The following is a 23,149-nucleotide window of genomic DNA, read 5'->3' on the forward strand; positions in this document are numbered from 1 at the left end:
TGAAAACAAAATTCACCTTATTTTAATGTCCATCGCAGACAATTTAACATGACAGTAGAACCCATCCCTCTAATTGAACTCTTTGTTCCTGTTTTAGTATAGTGATAGGACTCTGGCTTGCATTGCCCCATCAGTGAGAGTTGTCAGTCCTGCTGATGGCTCTACGGTACGCAATCATTTCAAACACCCCAGTCTTAATTTTACACACAAGCGACAGCTGCACTGTGATGGTCATAGGATCTCTATGTCCTCCCCTAAGCATACCCCACACCGCCATTCCACATCTACCCCCAGGACTCGCCCACCAGCCTGGTATGTTGGGCGGTAGGTGGTTGGGTAGAACCACAGGTCTGCAAGCCAAAACATGTCCCCACCGTGTGACACAGGGTGGCAGTGAGATAACAAGCAAGAAAACATATGACACGCCATGGGTTTCGATGAGAGTATATACTAAATTGCCCTCCAACAGGGGAAAAATACATTTAATTTCAAATATGGCCTCCGACCACAATGTCTCCATGGAGTTACAAACCATAATGAAGCAACTCCTTTGGCACCCGAGTTTGGCTCATGAGTTGCATCCGAGTTGAGTGCCGTGTGTTACTGAATCAACAGAAAAGGCTAAAAGATAGATAATTGCTTGGCATAGATGGTGAGTGAGAGAGCTTGTATTCATGTGCATGTGTTCATGCCTGTGTATTTACAGTATACTAGTGTCAGGTATGATCTACACACCATTCCCGTGAGGTTACAAAGTGAAAAGGGATCATTGTGTGTTGTGTGTGTATGCGTGTGTGCGTGCGTGCGTGTACTGTACTGTAGGTATGGATGCAGGGGACTCTGATGGCTGCTGTGCCGTAAGCTGCTAACGTGCTGCACCCGCATATCCAGCCTTGTAATGAGCACTGAAATAGAAACTACTTACACTATAGCTTCTTTTACTGACATTACATACAGAGCACGTGTCCAAATGCCAAATGGCCCTGTAGTACCATTTCAATCTGTCTGACAAGACAAAACACCAATTCCTCCTAGGAGTGAGTTTTGACATTGCACCTGCACCAGTTATCTTCAACTTCAAGTTTATTGTCACACACATCACAAGTTGACAGTGTGAAAAGAGTGGGTGAAATTATTTTCCGTACAAGCTCCAACAATTTGCAGTCATAAAATGTAGTCATAAATCATAAGGAAAGATAAAGAAACAAAGGGAAAAGTCAAAACAAGACAACAATGTCAAATGGGTGCATTCTCAAAAGAATTCTGCAATATGATAGTTGAGAGCCTGCTTTATTGCCAGCTTTCTTGAGATGTTTACTCTCAATTGGAATACCCATTTATTAAGCATTACAACATTCCATTTCTTGAGCATCTTCCAGTGTCTGCCTGAGGTACTGTAGTAGTAAGGGCTGTTGACAGATTATATATAGACACTAGTGTGTCTGCATCATAAGCCACATTTATACTTAGCTGCGTGTCGGTGTCTTGCGCGGAAAATAGCAGATCTACAAGCTCACAACGTGTTGCGATGCGACGTAATGTGGGCACAACTAAGTATAAATTGGCCACAGCTGGCCGTGTTTTAATAGAGGGTCAGTAACTGGACACTGTACTAATGTGGACGGTCAGTCACAAGGATGAGGTCTGAGTTTCATGTTGTAAACAAAGAGTGTGTGATTCATAGAACATTGTCATTTTGGGAGGGAAAGTGCATACCGTTGCTGCTGGGCAGAAACCTCTTACCTCCATATTTTAACGTTTGGGTTTTCTCTGTAAATTAATGCTCTACTTCAGGGTTCCCCAATTAGTTTTCCCCAAGGGCCAAATCATGTTTAGGGTACCAAGCCGAGGGCCACAACATTGCAGGGGGCGACGGTGGCGTTCCCGCTACTCCAGTGACAGTTCAGATATCGTCGTTGTCGGGTGAAAATCTTGTATGTCCAAAACCGTTCGTTTTGCATTTGCGGTGCGAGGCGTTGTGTGCTTGTAGATCGGCTGTTTTCACTACTTTTGTGCGACAGCCTTGTTTGATGAAGCAGAGCTTTACTTTGCGAAAGAATGTACACATTTTGAGATACATGTTTTCCACCCGACAATGACAATATACTAGTGTTGCTCTTATACCACCATTATTACTGGGGTTGGTGGGGGCCAGACAGTAGCCCCCCGCGGGCCGCAAATGGCCCGCGGGCCGCCTATTGGGGAACCCTGCTCTACTTGATAATACTACAGCGTCACACAAAAGCATCAAAAGTAGCACATATACTTGCAGATCTGCTACTTTTACTATTTTTGAAAAATCCTGAAGCAAACCGTTTAGGACATACTGTATGAGGTTACCACCGGACAGAGACGATATCTACTGTATGATCACTGTTTGTTTTTCAGAAATGAAGGCGTGCCTATCTTTTTGTTTTTAACCCATTTAGGCCTAACCTATAGTTAGGCCCAAATCAGAAATTAGCCTACAAAAACAAATATGTTGATACATACTGTACATGTACTGTAAGCCCCTCCCATACACTAAAATGTGTACCCGGCCTGAATGGGTTCATTGGCGCCCATTTAAATTAAAGACAAATTTGAACCGATTTCAAATACCCAAAGGTCCTGAAACCTTTATAGCGTACCCTATAAATGAGTTTATGAAAACAACAGCACTACAACAACGGTTAGATAAAGTATAATGGTCCAGCATGCAATTTGCTATAGAGAAGGAATGAAAGAATGATGCTGACAGTTTCCTGGCGACATACTTTTAGGGTGGTGGTGGGTGGGGTTACGTTTAGACCCGGAAGTAAGGTCAAGAGTTGATTGGGCGAACTTGGAGGAAGCATGGGGACACCGCACAAGGAAACAGAGCTTGATGTACGATTGCAAACTTCCTACTGGGAGCACACAAGGTGTTCTGAGTTATTTATGTAAGCATACACTGTCCTCAGATAAGAAGATTCACTTTAGTTTCCACATTTGACATTCATAGTTTTGTTTGCATATTGAAATTTGACACAGTCTATTGCTCAACTATGAGATGGCAACTTATGTAATGCTGTTATCATTTAGAACGATTTGTCTCGCACCAAGTGCCAGGTCCATCTTATCTGACAGAAATATCTCTATTTCCTGTTTACACAGAGGCATTTCCTGTCCGAGGGCTCATGCCTGCGGGTGTGGCTTTCCACTGGGTATTCAGGGAGGTCTTACTAATCTTGTTTTGTTTTTAAAGATTTAGCCTATTTTTGGAACATATTTATGCTTCATTTAAGATTATTCAGTGTAGAGAGAGAGAGGAAACCAAGGACAGAAAGAGGAGAGACATATTGTACAATATTGCGCACATGGGTTGGGTTTGGACCCTGGTCCTGGCTTGCACTCACAAGACTTGAAGTAATTTCGTAGTCGCTTTCATCCCAGCACCTTACATACCTTCAGCATTTTAGCATAGTTTGCCCCAGAGCCAAGTGTTAAATGTATTTGTACTTTGTTGCACAACTTTTATACTTGCGAAAGGATTCAGTACGCTGAATCCTGGCAGACAGTGCTTGTGCCATGCTTTATCCAAAAAGATAAACACACTTATTTTATGTTTCTCCCAAATTGGAAAAAGCACAAAATGTGTCCATAAATTATAGCATAAACAAGCCAAGTATGTGTACCGCTGTGAACAAGGTTATTTTCTGTTGTGCATAGCAGGCCTGAAGGGGAAGGCATTGTTAAAAAGATGCAATATGAAACACTTCTCAGATCCAAGAACCCTTTGAGCTCCAACTCCCATGGTCCTCTCAGACAATGACAGATTTGTGAACGAGGGCTCTCCCGGGCACTGGGTCTCAGTGTCATTCATCTCCACTGCCTACTGTGGCTTGCTGTCCTTTCTGGATTCATCCTGGACCACAAGGCAATGGTTGGGAGCGTTTGCAGGGGCGTCACAAGGGGTAGGAAAGTGGGACTGAGTTACTGGGGCCCAAGGTGGAGGGGCCCTAATAACTTTATCTATTGAAAAATAGCAGATATACAAGCTCACAGCGCGGCACCGAGTGCCGCGCTGCGAGCTTGTAGATCTGCTATTTTTGAAAAGTTGTGAAAATGAAAATTAACCTAAAAAAATGTTTGAGATCGGGGTCCGTGGCCAAATACATATCATCTTGGGGGTCCTTGATGTGTTCTTGCACACATTTTCACGATTGTTCAAAAATAGCAGATATACAAGCTCGCAGCGCGGCACTCGGTGCCGCGCTGTGAGCTTGTAGATCTGCTATTTTTCAATAGTAAACATTCATGGGGGGCCCGCAGTGAATCCTTGTACCCAGGGCCCAGAATTTGGTGTGACGCCCCTGAGCGTTTGACATAACAAATGCTTATGAAGTGATAGAATTACAATCTTGGCAACCACTAATTAAATGCAAACAACCTAAACACTTGCCAAGACAGACAACAGGCATCTTCTACCCAGCGGTTTTGCCATGTGTGCATGCGTGTGAGTATGCGCGTGAGTATGCATTTATTTTGTATGAATAATGGCATCCATCACATGTGTTTATTGCCCACATTCCTGAGCCGAACTGACAACAGTGTCCTTGATTCCCAAATTCCAGCTATGTTCTTTAGAAGTTGACGTTATTGGTTTGCACTATTTGCGGGCCTGTCTTGTTGAGAAGTGGAACAGTACCTATTAGGACAGCATAATGAGCTCTGCTGTCTCGCCACCGGTCTCATGACTGTCCTCAAATCACATCCAATTTTGTACACTTACAGCCATCAATTGTGCAACATGTAACTGTCCTTTGTGTACGTGTGCGTGTGAGTGTGTGTATTTCTGTTCTTTACTTACACTTGAACTTCTACAAACAAACCTAAACTTATTTTAAGTTTCTCGTAATGTAACTTATGTACAGTGTACAGTGTACAGCAAGGGTCTTCAACTAGGGGGTCCTCAGAGTTACTACAGGGGGTTCTCAAAATCTTTGTGTGATAGAAACCTTTTTCCTCCTTTTTTATATTAACCACTTGAACCCTAGCGTCCATATTGTGAGAACTTTAGCCAAAAATAGTAGATCGGCTATTTTCGGCAAAGAGGGTTGGTGTAGAGGGGGAAAAGAGCAGACTAAGTACAGAGTGAAAGGTCAAGTTTATAAAGTATCGATGCGGTGCAAGTGGTTAAATATCTGACAACGCAAATTTACATGAATCCAAAATACACTGATGATTGTGCTGTCAAACAATGAAACTACTGTAAATGGGATCTATGAGAAGGGGGTCCCTGCTTCTCTCTCTCAACAAAGTGGTCCTTGGCCTGAAAACGTTGAAGAACCCTGGTGTACAGTACATAACATGTATGGTAGATTTACCAAAACAGGGTCTTGCTGCGACACGGTGTGAGCTTTGTTCACCTATTATTTATAACACGCCCAGAATAGGAATGCTAGAGTTCACGTGGTCTAGATACTGATGTTGCACCCCAACAACAACAATAACAGCTCTTATCATCGATAGTACATTGATGAATTTGATAAACTTTAGATGTTTGTTCTGCTACATTTGATGTACTTAAGTTGCAACTGATTACCAGGGCTTTCACACAAACTCTACCATTTAGACTACACCAGGGGTCTTCAACGTTTTCAGGCCAAGGACCCCTAAGTTGAAAAAAAGATGAAGCAGGGACCCCCACAAACTGTTGATAGATTCCAAATACCGGTAGTTTCATTGTTTGACCGCACAATCCAGTGTATTTTGGATTGATGTCAATTTGTGTTTTCAGATAATTAACCATTTGAACCGTCAATACGTAGTAAACCTGACCTTTCACTCTGTACTTAGTCTGCTCTTTTTCCCCTCTGGACCAAACCTCTTTGCCGAAAATAGAAGATCTACAAGCTCACAACACAACGCCTCGCAGAGTGAGGTGTTGTGAGCTTGTAGATCTGCTATTTTTGGCTATAATTATCAGAATATGGAGTATGGGCACTAGGGTTCAAGTGGTTAATATAAAACATATATATATATCACTCAAAGATTTGGAGGACCCCATGTAGTAACTGTGAGGACCCCCTAGGGCTCCCGGACCCCCTGTTGAAGACCCTTGGCCTACACCATGATAACGTGGTGAAGCACATGTGTCCATTTTATTTCCAGTGTCTAGTTACTATCAGATCTAATCTAATCTAATCGAAAGTAAAGTGGACCAAATTCTGCTCCCCTGTTTGGTAAATCTAGTTGAGAGGGTTTCTGTGCCAATGCAATTAGAGAGGGACTTTTTGGTTTGACATTATGCTCTTAGCAATGCCAACAAGTGATGCCCTGTGATTAACCAGGCATGCATTGCTGAGACATTTTAGTGAACTCTTTACTTTGAAAAATGTGCTCTACACGTAGGTGACCTTTTGATTATACTGCTGTTTAAAAAGAGAAGATTTTACATCTTTCTTTCTTTCTTTCTTTCTTTCTTTCTTTCTTTCTCTTTCTCTTTCTCTTTCTCTCTCCACAGAAAGTGTGTCTTTGGCAAATTAGCTGACATCAAATACATCACAACACTCAGAATGGGCATATAGATAAAACTCTCTTATAGCTTTATGCAGAATTTCACTTTGAAAACATGATCAGGCCAGTGCACATCCATGAGATTATACAGTGTTGGCCTGAAAGGAGCCAAATTGCATCATCCAGTCACCTACTGGTGTGCTCCAAAGTACAGAACATCATTCTAATATTGAAAATTCTAAATTATCTTATACAAGAGCATTTTCGGTAGTCAAGACCGGCGCGGCTGTAATCTTTTCGTGGACCGTGACCGCAAGCTCTTCATATTATACAGTGAAGTGAGTCCTATAAAACAGACGATATCTGTGCTACAGTATCTCAAACTATAAGCTTGAAATGCTCCTTTAGCTTTCTTCCCATTTTTGACACACCCCTTGTTGGAGGGATGTAAGCCACACCACCACTTCTGTGAATACTCAACTATATGTTGATTGGCTTGAACTTGACCAACTGCAGCTGACACCAAAGCCAAATTCAACATACAAGCCAAGTCACACGAAAGATCATAAACCAAAGACTCGGTTGGTTTGGAAGTTGAAGTCCCTCCAACATATTGTACTAAACTAGAGTCACGGTACGTTTTAACAGCGGGCAACAGCGGGCAACAGCGGGCAACAGCGGTCGGACGTATTTTCCGGAAGTGCGTTATTTGTCAATGGGGCCAGGCAACTACTGGTGATAGCAGGCGATGAGGCGATGGTGGAAAACGTTGCCCAAAAGCACGAAAATATGTTATCTTTTGGACGACATCGCCCAGAGTCGCCGGCTGTTGCCCGTTGTTAAAATGTAGGGTCATGTACAGGGGGTGTACCAAGTTCCCTCACACTAAGTGCCAAGCCACAATACATGGACCAGGATACGTTGGTTTCCATCCCAAAACTATTTGTTTACTTACTGTATAAACTCTATTGGTCCTTTTATCCCATTGGCCATTTATTAATTTACTTTTGCACTGTTCTGAACTGTTTAGATAGGCAGGTTTAGGACTGATTGACCCTTTATATCACAGCTATCACCTGCTTAAACCTCCATGAGTGAATCCATAGCTTTCACCTGGATTCACCTGTCCATCTGTTCCATGGAAGCACGGAGGCCCTAAAAGCTACCCAGTGCATGTGTGAGGGGCCCCCATTCTGGGCAGGTCAGCCACCCCGCACAGGCATGCAGATGTGTGTCAGTCTGCTCTATAATAAGATCTGGCAGGAAAGTATTCTAAACCTTCACCTCCTCCTCCTGCTCCTGTTCTCTCCTCCCCCCCCCTGCCCCGCCACCACCCCTCCATTCCTTTCATTCACCCATTGAGAGATCCTCTGCAGATTATCTAGACTAGAGCCATGAGCTCTGTATTTTATTTAATATTTTATTTTTGAGCGGTGGTAAACCGCTCCATAGAGTGGCTGTGCGTGTGTCTGTAGCCTTTTTCCTCAGCGTTTTGCCATAGCAAAACATGTGTGTGTAGCATAGCCTGTACATCCTAGACTCAAATCCTAGTCTGAAGACGTTATGCAAGCACGACCAGCGCTCACTTCACATTGGGTGTGATTTTTATCCTTATCTTACTTGGTTTGGTTCTTGACTCTTGACGCTTACCTGTACCTGTGTCTCATTATCACTGCTGCTGTTGCTACAGTATGAACTTGAATTAAACGTTTACCTTACCTTATTTCATCTCATTGGTGCAGGGAGAGAGAGTGCCGTTGATATCACCTGCTTCTGTCAGTCACACAGATTCGCTGTTTATTGCCATCGTCAGGTGCAGGCGTTTGAAAAGCAGTCAGGACCAGTGCTTATGAGACACACTGCTGACACTGTGTGGGAGTGACAGCAACAGGAAGGATTGAAATATCACGTCCTATGGATGCCTGTTGTATCATTGCATAAAGACCCTATATTACCAGAGAGGAGGTGGCAACGAGATTATACTTTTCGCTGTGACTCCTTCAGCATGGTGGATTATACGGTATCTCTTGTTAACCACTCACACAGCATTGAATGATTAATCTACAGTATACACACTATAGATCTCTACCACGTAATGTTTGGAGAGTTCTTTAATTTCAGAACAGTGACCAGTATTATTCTACGGTTCAGTGGTTCATGAGGAGCAGTTTAAACAGTTTTATTCTTTGGCAAAGAAATGTTACAAATGTTGACAAAATAATGTTGACAAATCTTCTCTCATGGGTGTTCTTGGCTCTTTCAAATGGTGGTCTGCGGCAAAATACATGAAAGTATTTGAGAACCACTGCTACTGTTTATCGTTTTAAACATGAGTCCTGTCTGGGTTCTAAACCTTTCATGACCCCAGCTTGACCCCATGGCCATCGAGAACCTTCCAGAACTCTTGTTAAATGTACCAGTTATTCCCTGTAGGTCTAAGGTGGCACCACTTGATCTATACTTTCTGTAAAGCTGATATGTCCCCTCGCACCAGGGTTATCCTGTTGGCTATAGCTAGAACTTCTGTTTTGTCGCTATCATAACTGCTCACTTCTACACTGCCATTCATTTTACCCGGCTGTCTGTCTGTACACCTGCTGCTGGGGAACCTGATGCACATACTGCACTGGGCTGACTGTAAAGACATGGGGAAATGTTTGTCCTACTCATTAACATTACAGTATCCTTTCAGCATGCTATCTTAACGCTTCACTTGGCTGGCAATTATAGTCTACAGCACTTTATGTCATTTGCAAGCAGATGTGCAAACAGTATAGAAGAAGTACTGAAGTACTACTATTCTACTTGATTTAATCAAGTAAAGACTAGTTGGTCACAGTTAGTTGGTCATAAAAAGGCCAATGTGACATCCTAACTATTTCAACGTGGAACATACAAATCAATCCCTCCACAAGTATTTACATAATTGTAAAATACTTTGCTTTACCAACCAATAAAGTAGCTGAGTACAACACTATTGCTGAGATATCTACTACGTTCTAACTTCTTTTCATGAATAAAATGAGATTTTAGTACATAATTCTGCTTTACGTGAAAGCAGAATTACAATAAAATCTTGACTCGATCTCAAAATATCATTTCCACTTCTGCTTGCATGCTAGCATTTTCTGGTTTACCTGCTACTGTAGGCCTGCATAGTAGTAATAATAATGGCTTTAGTGTTTTGGATAAATCTCAAAGTGCATAAAGCATTTGCAAAAAAAAAAACATCACAAAGCCATCACACACTAGTGCAGGTCCATATTTAAACCCTTAGTGTTAAACTGTGTACACTGAACAGTGAAGTGTAGTGCTTCAAACTGTTATCTACAGTATGAGGCCACACTGGCATAGACTGGCCACTATCTTTTAAACCAAATGGGCCCACAGTGTCCCTGTTTGCCCTCTGCTCCTGCTCAAGGAAGAAAATAGGAGTAATTCCAAATAAATTACATGTCCTTGTATGTTACTGTATCCTTGACCACCACCACACATTTAAGATGTACTTTATCTGTGTCAGAGAAAACCAGAAATAGACAATTAGTTAACTTTTATCCTAATTTGAACTAACGTCAGTAGTGATTTAGTTGTGATATTAGTGCTGCCAACTTAGAGACTCAGACAAATGGTTGCGGTCTCTTGCCTTTTAATTCTCAAAGTTCATTCACAAGAAGTCACTTTATATGCAGTTTGGCTTTCCTATGCTGTAAAAAATGAAACAAAGAAAAGCCTGCAGTTATATTACATTATACAGTTTTTTTGATAGTACAAGATCAGAAGCATGGTGTAGCTACTAGGAGTTCGATGGTTTAAAGGTCTTTGCACACTGCTGCGTTTTTCGTTGCGAAATGCATTTTTCAGGGCAAGGAGAGAGAGAGAGATAGAGAGAGCAAGGGACCGAGTGGAGCGCGAAACGGGCGGCAGTGTGCAAACGTGACTGATATAACGTGAGGTTGATTTTTTTATTTGCATGCTCCTTGTCCGTTTCAGAGAATTTATTAATAAAGTAGCAACGTTTCGGTCACCAGACCTTTCTCAAGCCGGTCTGGTGACCGAAACGTTGCTACTTTATTAATAAATTCTCTGGAACGGACAAGCGGCAGTGTGCGGGTCAGTCTGTCTTTAAGTCAGATCTCCTCCTAATGTTCTATTATTAGCCTTTTCTTCAAGTATTTGCATGCTCCGAAATTCACTCCGATATTCGGCCCGAAAAACGCAGCAGTGTGCAAAGACCTTAAGTCTCCCTATGAGGACAACACAGTACAGCAGGCAGCAGTTACCTTACGTTTAGAGACGCAGGATTGTGAGTCACGACCCTGCGTCTCTAAACATAAGGTAACTTGTGACTAAAAGGTCAAGGGATTGAATCCCATGAGAGAGAGAGGAGGTAAGGTCAAGGAATATAATCAGTGCTTCCCTCTCTCCAAACAAATGTAGGTGCTCTTGAGCACCTACATTCTACACAATAGAATTATCAATGTTTATCCAAAGTGTTTTTACATTCTATGGATTCAATTAATTAACATTCAGGATATTACAGTGGAGCTGCTAAGTAATCCAGGTGAGCACAGTGTCTGAAATGGACAACTCCATGTACAATATGTTACTACACCTACAGTATGTGAAATACTGTGGTGCACTGTTGGAAAATAGCCTGTAACCAAAGGTTAACCACTCGAACCCTATATATTTCATTGACAGGGGTCTACCAGGGGTCTATAGTCGGTCACCTTATTTTGTCCCTCTATAACAAATGTCTTCTCTGAAAATAGACAATCTACAAGCTCACTATGTGTATGTTGTGAGCTTGTAGATAAGCGATTTCCCCCGATTGTTCGCCTACTATGACATAGAATACTTCTAATAGCATAAATAGCATACACACATAAATACAGCAGTCAAGTATGACCTGTGACCTTTAGTGCATGTCTTCCCTTCTCTCAATATATATACCGGGCTAGATACACAGTGATTGATGGGCTACTATAGGCCATTGATCCCTTTCATGCACTAAACATGAAACAGTGTAAAAATAACAGTGGTAAACCATGGCAAAGTATTATCGCAACAAAGCGGTATGTGATTATGATGTGTGTGGACCTGTTATTTAATGGGTGTCTCTGTGTTCCTGTGCGGGTTGGGCAGGGCCAGGGGGGATACCACTACATGGCTGAATGTGTGCTATGTGTTCCTGTGGCCTGCTAGACACCAGATACCTCCAACCCACCCATACAGGCATGACAACCACGCTGACACTCTGCACTGTGTATCTTCACACAGCAATACGTGCGCACGCACGCACGCACGCACACACGCACGCACGCACGCACGCACGCACGCACGCACACACACACACACACACACACACACACACACACACACACACACACACACACACACACACACACACACACACACACACTGATAAACACGCACACTCCCTTCTCTCACAAACACACGCACACACTAATACTGTACACAGGTGTGTCGCACCAAATTCTGGGCCCTGGGTACTTTAACTATTGAAAAATAGCACATATACAAGCTCACAGCGTGTCACTCGGTGCCGTGCTGCGAACTTGTAGATCTGCTTTTTCTTTTAAAACCTATGTTTCTATGTCAGTGGTGCTCAAACCTTTTCATGTGAAGGACCCCCAAAATGATATTTATTTGGCCACGGACCCCCATCTCAAAATATTTAGTTCCAGGGACCCCCCTGGAAGCAAAATTTGAGTTACAAATGTTCGCTTAAAAAATACATATATTCAAAGATTTGCACACATTTTCACGACTTTTCAAAAGTAGCAGATCATCGGTGCCACGCTGTGAGCTTGTTGATCTGCTATTTTTCAATAGCTAAAGTATAAAATAATTAAGGCCCCCTCCACCTTGGGCCCTATCAGTCCCACTTTGTGACATTGTGACGCCCCTGACTGTACACATGCAGATGCACTCACACGCCGATATGCGCACGCAAGCCAAGGTCACATGAATGAAGGACTGTATGGAATGGCTCTGCCGCGGGCCAAGGCACAGAGAGGACAGACAGTCAGGTGATGCCACACTGGTGAAGCTTGATTGAATCCTGATATTATTCAGTGTGGTGCTATACCTAAATGCCTTGTGAGCTTGTAGATCTGCTGTTTTTTAATAGTTTAGGTCCCGGGCAAACGTCAAATTTGTCTTTTGTGTCACGGCCCAGGGCTAAAAAGTTTGGGAACCACTGGTGTAGATGGTAGAGTACCGTAAATGAGATGGAAATGTTGAACTAGAATTCACTGAATTCAGAGAACTAGAGATTGTCATAATAATGAATTTACAAGGCAACCAATTTTCATTTAATTTCATTGTTTTTATCCCCCCTATAAAAATGTAACAAGTGGCAAACAAACCTCTTTCAAATTTCAATTTAGATATATAAAAGGCATGGATACTAAGCTATATTTGTTCAACACCGTTGCAATGGATTACAGTTACCATACTTGAAATGAGATATAACTGTCTTGAGTCTTCCCGTTGCATGTTTTACCCACCCTCCCTCCTGGTCTTGTCTACAGGTGGTCGAGGGGAGAGGGTGGTTAGGGTGGCTGCTGCAGAGGCATGTCCAAGGTTATGGAAAGAATCTCAGGACTGCCATTCCATAAACCTTGCTCTGACAGTCCTGTCATTAAATCAGATAGTTCATCTAAAACCTGCCTGGCTGGCCTCAGAATAAGCATAGTTCAGAGAGGAACACTTATTAATTGAACGCTGTATGAAGCAGCCATGCTTTGACATGCTATCCTTAGCTAAAGATATTTGTAGTATGTCCAGAGACGGTGTTGTGTTTAAGCTCAGGCCCTTTGGAAATACATGCAGTACCCCTTTTAGCCAAGCGCTAATAGCCACCGAAACCTTCCCTGATGTGTCTCCTGTTCAAGTTTCCTAGCTCCTTCTTTACTTTCCTAGATAGATAAATAATATCAAATGGTATCATTGTCCACTTTTTGGAATTGATAATTGCCTTATCCTTTTGTCCCAGGTGGTAACATATTAGCTGTTTTCGACTATAAGAACAACATTTCTGCCCTGCTGCAGGAGATGGTATTAGGGTTTTGGGATTGTGACCTTGAGTTTCATGAAAATCCACCTAGCTGTTCCTGATTCTGACCAAGGAAGGTTAGGCAGGAACAGACAACACCCGGAAGTTGGCACACCATGGGACGCCGCCATGACACTTTTGGGTGGCGGAAGTGACGAAATGCTCATAGACGCTAATGTTATTTTGGGTGGCACTTCCGCCACCCAAAGTGTCATGGCGGATGGCCATGGAGCCTAAAATGACGTTGGTGACTGTTCTTGCTGAGACCTTCTTTGATTCTGACATCGACATTGATTATTACCTGGCTTGACTTTAACCGTTGACCCTATAATCCCAAATGTTATCATGGATTCTGTGCTGGCCTTTGACCATTCCATTCCAGTTATGGAATTATGATATAGTGGTATCGGCAGCCCTGTTTGATTCTTGTTAATGAAACATGCATAGAGCATGCATTTTCAAGTTATCATCCTAACAAACAAACAAACATCAAACACACAGGCACACATACTGTAGATAGGACAGACTATAACACTCTGACACGCATGGCTGCAGGCAGGGTAGTGAATGCATTGGAATTGAGAGAGCGTTTTATTGTGTGAGTCGCAATTTAATGAGATTGGATGTGACTAATGAATCAATAAATGAATGTCAGTTTCCTCATATTGCTGAATGAACCACACATTTTAGTGTAATAATAATCAACCTGGTATTATTTTCATTGCAGACTCTGACAGAGACCAAGAGGACAGCAATGTTTTCAGCCAGTCCAGAGAACCAGCCGTGAGTACACAATGTTCTGTCTCATTTTCACAATAACAGGCGGAAAGCAGTCAAACATTTCAAATGAAAAGTAAAAGCACTCAAATGTACCCAGCAGGTGCTTGTCAGCACCTTTGGTGTTGATAAGCTGTCAAAGGGAAGGGAGAACTAAATGTATGTTGAAAATGTACTTCAGAATTTTATTGCCTGCAAAACGATATAATTATTATGATTATTTGACATGGCTTCCTGCACTTTGATTGCACTTACTTTTATTCAGTGTTATTATTGAAGCATTTTCTCCTCTCTGTGTGGACAGGTAAAAGACAGGAGGCGGGCGCCCCCGTCTGACGGACCCCCTTCAGCCCCCCACAGTAACCCCCACCATATTGGCTCCACAGACGAACAGGACAGCCCAGAGAGAGTGGTAAGCGCACACACAAGCACTCACTCAGTCACTCAGTCACTCAGTCACTCAGTCACTCACTCACTCACTCACTCACTCACTCACTCACTCTTTTCACTTTCAAAGATATTCAAAAATGTATGAAAATAACAGATCTACAATGTCACAAATCTAGATGATACCCGTATAGTAACTCATTTCGCTGTTGGCCCCCTGTCCCCGGACATTGAGAAAGTATAATATTATAACTTTGTCTTCTGTGGCATTTTCTCATTTGGTTACATCTGAACTGACCACGGCGACCGACCTCCTGACCCTCCCATCCCTGGGCCCTATGCCCCCCATAGACTGGAACACAATAACCCAGTCTGATCTGCTGAGGTCATTCTCTGCCACATAAACAGCCTTTCATTTTCCCCTGTTCAGCAGGGCTGCCAGGGCTTGGCTAGGCTTTTTTTTCAGCCAACAGCAGGTGACTGCTGGATGCAGGGCTGACAACACACTGAACAAAGAACCTCTGACCATGGCACATATGAAACCATGACACAGGTGCTGGGGGCACTCAGACACGTTGTAAACACTTGGCCCCCATTCATAAGCCAAAATATTTATTTATTTAGAGTCAGAATTAGGATCAGAATCATCTTTATTGTCACATCGCAGGTTTACAGGTTTTTGTTTTTCCCAATATGATGTTGCTTTAACTAGCAGAGGTTTCCCTACAGGCAAGCTTCTCTGGTACTTCATTGTGTTGCTGTCCCCCGTTTTAAATCCCTTCTCAAAACTTATTTCTACAGACTTGCTTTTAACCCTTAACCCCTTATCTCAATGTTATTTGCAAGGTTCTATACCATTTTGTTCCTTTTACCATTGTGTAATTAGGTATTTACTTTGTATTGTTTTTTGCATTGTTCTTTTAACATTTTAACCTTTGTATGTCTTTGTTCTGCGTCCATTTGCTGTTTTGTTCTGTGTCTCATGTAAAGCACTTTGTAAACTTTGTTTTAAAAAGGTGCTATATAAATAAAGGTTTATTATTATTATTATTATTATTTATTTACATACAGTAGTGCTGTGTGTGCTGCCACAGTGGATAATATAGAATTGAATTGAATCAGTCACATCGCATATTAACCACTTAAACCCCAGCATCCATATTCTGGGTAAACTTTTGCAGAAAATAGAAAATCGACACGTGTTGCGTTGTCGATCGGATATTTTCTGCAAAGATATTTAATGTAGAGCAAAAACAGAAAGGTTACTAGTATAGAGCAGTGGTTCTCAATCTGTGGGTCGGGACCCCCATGGGGGTCGCCAAATTATTTTGGAGGGTTCCCAGATGATTAACTTAATGTGCAACATTGTTCTCTCACTCAACTGTAAACAAACCAACATGAAGTTTAAGTGTATAGAGGGTTTATGCACATTTCTAAAGTGACAATTTAAGGAATTTTAATACCTCTAAAATAAATAAAAAATGCCAAATTGTTAAATATTAGAGGCAGAAATTGTGAAAATAGCAGATCTACATGCTTACAACGCCTCGCGTTGCAAGGCGTTGTGAGCATGTAGATCTGCTATTTTCACAATATAACCGTGTTATACAAAGTGCTCGTCAGCAGGCCAGGTCCCCAGTTAAAATGTGATTATTTTGGGGGGTGACAGCCTGAAAATGTTGAGAACCACTGGTATAGAGCCCAGAGGGACTCCGCTAGACACCGTATAATGGGGTTCATGTGGTTGAGTGATTTGCTTCTGTTGTCCAGGTGCAGAAGGAGAAGCTCCATGCGGAGCTGAAACAGGTGCTGAGCTTGAAGAGGAACCATCTGAGAGAGTCAACCTGCCAACTGGCCACGCCCGAGATGGACTCATCCACAGAAGAACACACTGGGGTACGAGACATAAGGGCCATAGAGCCCCACCCATGCCAGTCTGTTTTGACTGACATTTTGTACATTTTTCTTTTGAATTTGAAGAACTTACATGATTAATATATTTGAGAATATTTAAAACTTTTTTTTTTCATATTTTAGATAGTCATTAGAGAAAAGAAAAGATGAATGTTACAATGTTTTCATTTACTTCTTTCTATCGTTTTAGTGATTTTAACAATTTTGATTTGCATAAGTGGCTAAATATGTATTTTTAGACAAAAAATAAGCCCATTCCCAAGATGCACCACAATCTTTCATGGGCAGATTTTACTTATGGGGGCTGGTGTAAATGGTAACAAAGAAAGTGTCGGCTTATTATGTCTAAAAGACATATTTTGCCACTTGCATGCATGCCCCCAACCGGGGGAATCAAAATACTAAAATCGCTAAAACAATAGAAAGCAGTAAATTAAAACATTTTAACACTCATCTTTTCTTTTCTTTAATTACAATCTAAAATATAACCCTTGTTGTAAAAAAAACAAAGTTGTTGTCCTTTAACTTATAAGCAGATATACAATAATAATAATACAACATAAAATATATAGGCCTATTTCTAGCTTCTACAGATTTTGACAAAACATTGTGCAAATCGCTACACACTAGCTCTATAATAGTCATGTGATCAAGACAGATCTGTCCGATTTTTCATATTCCATCAACATTGCGGCCCACATTAACCTGGCGGAGAGCTGTGCTCCGAGGAGCGCTTTTTCTAGTTTATAATCTGCGTGTGCCTGTGTGTCTAATGTGGGGCTATGTATATGTGTACTGTATGTGCCTGCGTGCGTGCGTGCGGCAGGTGGAGGAAACCGGTGAGCCTGTAGAGATTGTGGTGGAGACTGAGGCAGGGGCTGGAGCCAGTGGATACAGTGTCACCGGAGGAGGAGAGAAAGGAATCTTTGTAAAGGATGTTCTCAAAGACTCTCCCGCTGCCAAGCATCTCAGCCTGCAGCAAGGTAAAGGTCACATTCATTTACAGATGTGTTTAGTGAAACGTTTAAGATGCAAACTGCTTCTGGGAATCCATACTTAAAAAAAGAAAAAAAACAGGAAGTCCACAAAGAGCAACTCTTGTGAATGCACGCTAAAGGGCTGTTCATACTGTCTCCAACCACCAAACTTTTAGTCGGAAATGTCCGGTTCAACTACAAATTGACGTCACTCGCAACTTCTGAAAAGCATTACCCCGAATTAGAGTTCAGAAAGCTGCACGTCGGAGAGTTGGACCTTTCTGACAAAACGTTCGGTGGTCGGAGACAGTATGGACAGGCCTTTAACATTTCTACAGCTGTAACATACGGCTCCGAAATCTGCACAACTGCCGTCTCCATATGTCACAGTCACAGAAAGCGATGAAGCCTTGTCAGTATCATTCGTTCATTCATTCATTCATTCATTTAGTCGCTGTTGTTGGGCAGAAAACTCTTTTGTGTTTATTTGTAAATTAAAGAACCTTGATCACACAAAAGCATCAATGCGTTTCGAACTGGTACTTTAGATCTGCTACTTTTGCTACTTTTGAATTTGAATCCTGAAAAGTATAACAGTTTTGGACATTTGAGATTTCCACCCAACAGAGACGATATATTATATTGTCCTTGCAGGTGACCAGCTGCTGAGTGCCAGAGTCTACTTTGACAATGTGAAGTATGAAGATGCTCTGAAGATCCTGCAGTGTGCAGAGCCATATAAAGTCAGCTTCCTGGTGAAAAGGACCATCCCTGTTGATGATGTCGTTGTGAGGCCTAGAGTTCCAAGTGTCTCAGTCAAAGGACCCATGGCCAAAATGGCCAAAATGGTAGTCACCGTTTCAGTTAACGATATACAGCATAATTATGTTATATTATTAGAGGCATTGAACAAAACTAGGTATTATCAAAAGCAGTCATAATATCAGAACTCTTTTATCTATTACTATTTCTGTGAAATGTGAAATTGCAGTTCTCATTATGTCAAATGTTCATACTGCTTAGACTTGACTTCTCTCAATGTCTCTAAACAAAAAGGAGCAAAAGGAAATAGATGTTTTGCTGTGTCCAAATACAAGCTCAGAATTGTGCTATGTCTGCGGTCAAATGAATCTATACATACGGCTTAACAATGTAGCCTGACAGTGCATCGCGGGTTCGAGTCCCGTACCTTAAAAAAATAACAATGTGAGGGCTTGGAGCGCAAAGGGCGTAAGTGACAATGAATGTGTTTTAAAATATACTTTTTTGATGTTGTTTTTAGTTAAATTATTACAATCAATGAAAAGCTGTCCTGTGAAAAGATTGAAAATATCACTTACGCCTCCAAGCCCTCGAATGGCTGCAGAAGGGGGCACAATACTATAATTTTGAATTATAGTATGATTACTGACTTACTACATTTCTTGCCATCCCTAATCTATTCTATATTTGTTCCAGAGCGTCAAGAGCCCCAAACCATTCAAGGTGAAGAAGAAGAGGGGTGGTCGTTTTGGTCTGAAGAGGCTGAAGGAGAAGAAAGGCAGAGAGGAGCTGGTGATTGAGGGAACTCCACCCAGGCTGGAGCTCACTCAGCTCAGTGATGTGGATGTTGAGTTTTCACTCCCAAAGTTCAAACAGAGTAGTAGCTCCAAAGCCGAAGAAGAGGCGACTGGAGGAGCAGCGGTCTCAGTGAAGAAAAAGAGGAGAATCAGGTTAGTCTTCTTTGATTGTCTGTAGTTCACATCCATATTTTTCAGATAAATGAAGGGATCCAAAGAAAGGATAAATGTTTTTTCAGTGAGGCTCGGTCGTTATTTTTGGACAGCCAAGTCTTGAAATAATGTATCATCTCAAGTCAACATATTGGGCAACTTATGCATGCAGCATGCAGGTACCGTACTTTAGAAATGCACAGTTTTAAATACCTCATGTAAAGAACCTTTCACCTCTGAATCACTGCCACTGTGTTTACTAATTATATTATAACAACTCTATAATTACGATCTCTCTGCTTTTTCTCCCTCTGCTTGCTATACGCTTTACTCTGAATCTCCCAGGTTCCCCAGAATTGGAGGGAAGTGTTTATCTGGAGCAGCAGCAGGGAGGAAAATGGATACGGGCAGCCTAGAGGGCCAAGAGGATGTTAATCGACCTGGAGCAAAAGTCAAAGGAAAAGGACACAAGTTTGGAATCAGCTTTCCCAAATACAAGCACACAAAATCGGACCCCTCCTCTGTAGAGTTGAAACCACCTGATGTGAAACTTCAGCCACCATCAGTGGAGTTCAGTTTGTCTGGTAATAAGCATGGTGATCTGGAGACTGAGAAGGGAGGAGCCAACTTCACAGCACCTGAAGTGGAATTTACATTTCCTGCAGGGAAATCTGACATGTCTTTACCCACTGCTGAGGGAAAGGCAGACATCAAAGCGCCTACAATAGCCATCAAAGGAGCAGTCACTGACCCTAAGGTGAGTGGAGATGTGGATGTCGGCAAAGGAGATGGCAAGCTCAAAATGCCAAAGCTGAAACTACCTAAAATTAGACTGTCACGCCATTCTGATGAAATCGACGGAGATGCCAAGATAAAAACTGAGGGCTCTGGGAACATCGGTCTTAAAATGCCCCATATTGACGTATCAGCCCCAAAGACAGATGGAGACTTTACCTTGCCTTGCTTGAAGGGTGGCGTGGAGGGAGATATAAAATACAATGAAGGAATGAAAGGAGGGATTGAGATAGACCTCCCTAATCTTCAGGTCTCAGGTCCAAATGTTGAGGGAAACGTTGAGGGGATAGAGGTCCCAGGAAAAGATGTGTCCATTAAGATGCCATCTATGGATATATCTTTACCACATGTAACAGGAAAACTCGGGGACATCTCACTCCCAGAGTATGACGCTAATGCAAAGATGGGAATCGAAATGCCTGCCATTGACATATCTGCACCTGACGTGGATTTGGAACTAGCTGTTGGACGGAGAGTTGCTGATGAGGTGGATGGGCCCTCCTTTAAAGGCCCCAACATCTCAATGCCAAAGTTTGACATCTCTTTACCAAAGATGGGAAAGCCTGATTTAGAGATTGAATGTCCAGATGGTGATGGGAAAGGCAGCCTACCTTCTGTTGATATATCATTGCCAACTATGGAACTACATGATGTCGATATGGGGCACTATGTTGGTGGAGAGGGGAAGTTCAAGATGCCTGATTTTGACATATCTCTCCCATCAATTACACCACGAGATAGAGACATAGATATTGAAGGATCTGAAGTCAAAGGAGGCTTTAAGTTACCTAAAGTAGATTTGTCTCTTCCCACGGCCAAAGCAGAAGGAGATATTGAGATTGAAGGAGGTAAAGGGGGAAACTTTAAGTTGCCATCATTTGACATCTCTCTTCCAAAAATGAAAACTGGTGAGCCTGAAGTCAACATTGAAGGTCCTGGAGGCAAAGGAGGTAAATTCAAAATGCCCAAATTTGATGTTTCACTTCCAAAGATGAATCTGCCAGAAGGTGGTGTCAAAATAGAAGGACCAGAGATGAAAGGAGAGATGGAAATGCCAAGCATTGATATTTCACTTCCAAAAGGAAAAGCAGAGGGAGATATTGAGATTGAAGGACATGGAGGTAAAGGTGGGAAATTCCATATGCCCTCAATTGACCTTTCTCTTCCCAAAATGAAAGAAATTAACATTGAAGGACCTGAATTGGAAGGAGGAAAGTTCAAAATGCCATCTATTGATATTTCACTCCCCAAAGGAAAAGTTGAAGGTGATGTCCACCTTGAAGGTCCTGAAGTAAAAGGGGACAAATTCAAAATGCCCAAATTTGATGTTTCACTTCCGAAAATGAATCTGCCAGAAGGTGATGTCAAAGTCGAAGGTCCAGAGATTAAAGGAAATTTTGAAATGCCAAGCATTGATATCTCACTTCCCAAAGGAAAAGTTGAGGGTGATGTCTACCTTGAAGGTCCTGAAGGAAAAGGAGGTAAATTCAAAATGCCAACATTTGATGTTTCACTTCCAAAGATTAATCTGCCAGAAGGTCCAGAAATGAAAGGGAAAGTTGAAATGCCAAGCGTTGATTTTTCACTTCCCAAAGGACACGTTGAAGGTGATGTCCACCTGGAAGGGCCTGAAGGAAAAGGAAGTAAATTTAAAATGCCCAAATTTGATGTTTCACTTCCTAAGTTTAATCTTCCAGAAGGGGGTATCGATGTAGAAGGACCTGAAATGCCAAGCATTGATATTTCACTTCCAAAAGGCAAAGCAGAGGGAGATATTGAGCTTGAAGGTCATGGAGGAAAAGGAGGGAAATTCCATATGCCCTCAATTGACCTTTCTCTTCCTAAAATGAAAGGAGGAGATATTGACGTTGAAGGACCTGAATTGAAAGGTGGAAAGTTCAGCATGCCATCACTTGATATCAACCTTCCTAAAGTAAAAACACCAGAGGGAGAAATTAAGATTGAAGGCCCTGATGTAAAAGGAGGAAAGTTCCACATGCCATCTATGGACATTTCACTCCCCAAAGGAAAAGTTGAAGGTCCTGACATATCCCTGCCGAAAGGTAAAGCAGAGGGGGGCATTGAAGTTGAGGGGCTGTCTGCAGAAGGAGCCAAATTCAAAATGCCCTCATTTGATATCTCTCTTCCTAAAATGAAATCACCAGAGGGGCATGTTGACGTGGAAGGGCCTGATATCAGTGGAGGAAAAATCAAGATGCCTAAATTTGATATTTCACTGCCTCAGGGGAAGACAGAGAGCAAATTCACCTTGCCCTCAGTAGACATTTCTGCACCCAAAGTGCAGCCACCAGAGGGAGAGGCAAAGTTTGAAGGCCCTGGAGTTAAAGGATATAAGATTGAAATGCCAACCATTGACTTGTCCCTTCCCAAAGGAAAAGCAGAAGGGGATGTCAATCTTGAGGGCAGTGGTGGGAAGGGAGCCAAGTTCAAGTTTCCTACTTTTGACATTTCCTTCCCAAAGAGGAAATCCAAAGAAGTCGACGTTCATGTTGAGGCCCCAGAGGTCAAAGGAGGGGCAAAGTTCAACATGCCATCCCTCGATATCTCTCTTCCAACTATAAAATCCCCAGGAGCTGAAGTACAGATACAAGGTCCCGAAGCTAAAGGAGGGAAAATGCAAATGCCCTCTTTGGACGTGTCACTACCAAGCGTCAAATCAAAGACTGGTGGTGTCAATATTGAAGGCCCTGAATTGAAAGGCGAGTTGGAGATTCCGTCAATCGACGTCTCACTACCTAAAGGAAAAGTAGAGGGAGATGTCAGTATTGGGGGAGGAGACATGAAGGGGGGTAGTTTTGCCATGCCCACTTTAGATATTACTCTACCTAAGGTAAAGGCACCTGAGGCCGACTTAAGCCTAGGGGGACGTGACATCAAAGGAAAGAAAATCCAAATGCCTACAATTGATCTTTCTCTGCCCAAAGGGAAAGTTGAAGGAAAAATAGACACTGGAGGACCTTCTGGAAAAGGAAACGTGGAAACCAAGGGAAAAGGAGGAAAGTTCC

The 23,149-nt window shown here is 42.2% G+C and overlaps 1 protein-coding gene across 1 annotated transcript in view; it reads left to right on the forward strand.

The window, feature by feature from the left end:
• LOC308289926 (uncharacterized protein) overlaps positions 1–23,089 on the forward strand; it is a gene marked incomplete at its 3' end in the record, with an annotated part of 24,299 nt that extends 1,210 nt beyond the window's left edge. The window contains exons 2-9 of the mRNA XM_080731707.1: positions 14,289–14,344; positions 14,643–14,750; positions 16,496–16,621; positions 17,466–17,622; positions 18,271–18,464; positions 19,075–19,328; positions 19,674–22,974; positions 23,069–23,089. Coding sequence (XP_080587833.1) covers positions 16,592–16,621; positions 17,466–17,622; positions 18,271–18,464; positions 19,075–19,328; positions 19,674–22,974; positions 23,069–23,089 — 3,957 coding nt within the window. The 5' untranslated portion in view covers positions 14,289–14,344; positions 14,643–14,750; positions 16,496–16,591. The remainder of the gene's footprint in view (positions 1–14,288; positions 14,345–14,642; positions 14,751–16,495; positions 16,622–17,465; positions 17,623–18,270; positions 18,465–19,074; positions 19,329–19,673; positions 22,975–23,068) is intronic.
• Between the last annotated feature and the right edge of the window lie 60 nt (positions 23,090–23,149).

Source organism: Nannobrachium achirus, assembly GCF_963921795.1.
Source record: "Nannobrachium achirus genome assembly, chromosome: 8".
NCBI classification, from domain to species: Eukaryota; Metazoa; Chordata; class Actinopteri; order Myctophiformes; family Myctophidae; genus Nannobrachium; species Nannobrachium achirus.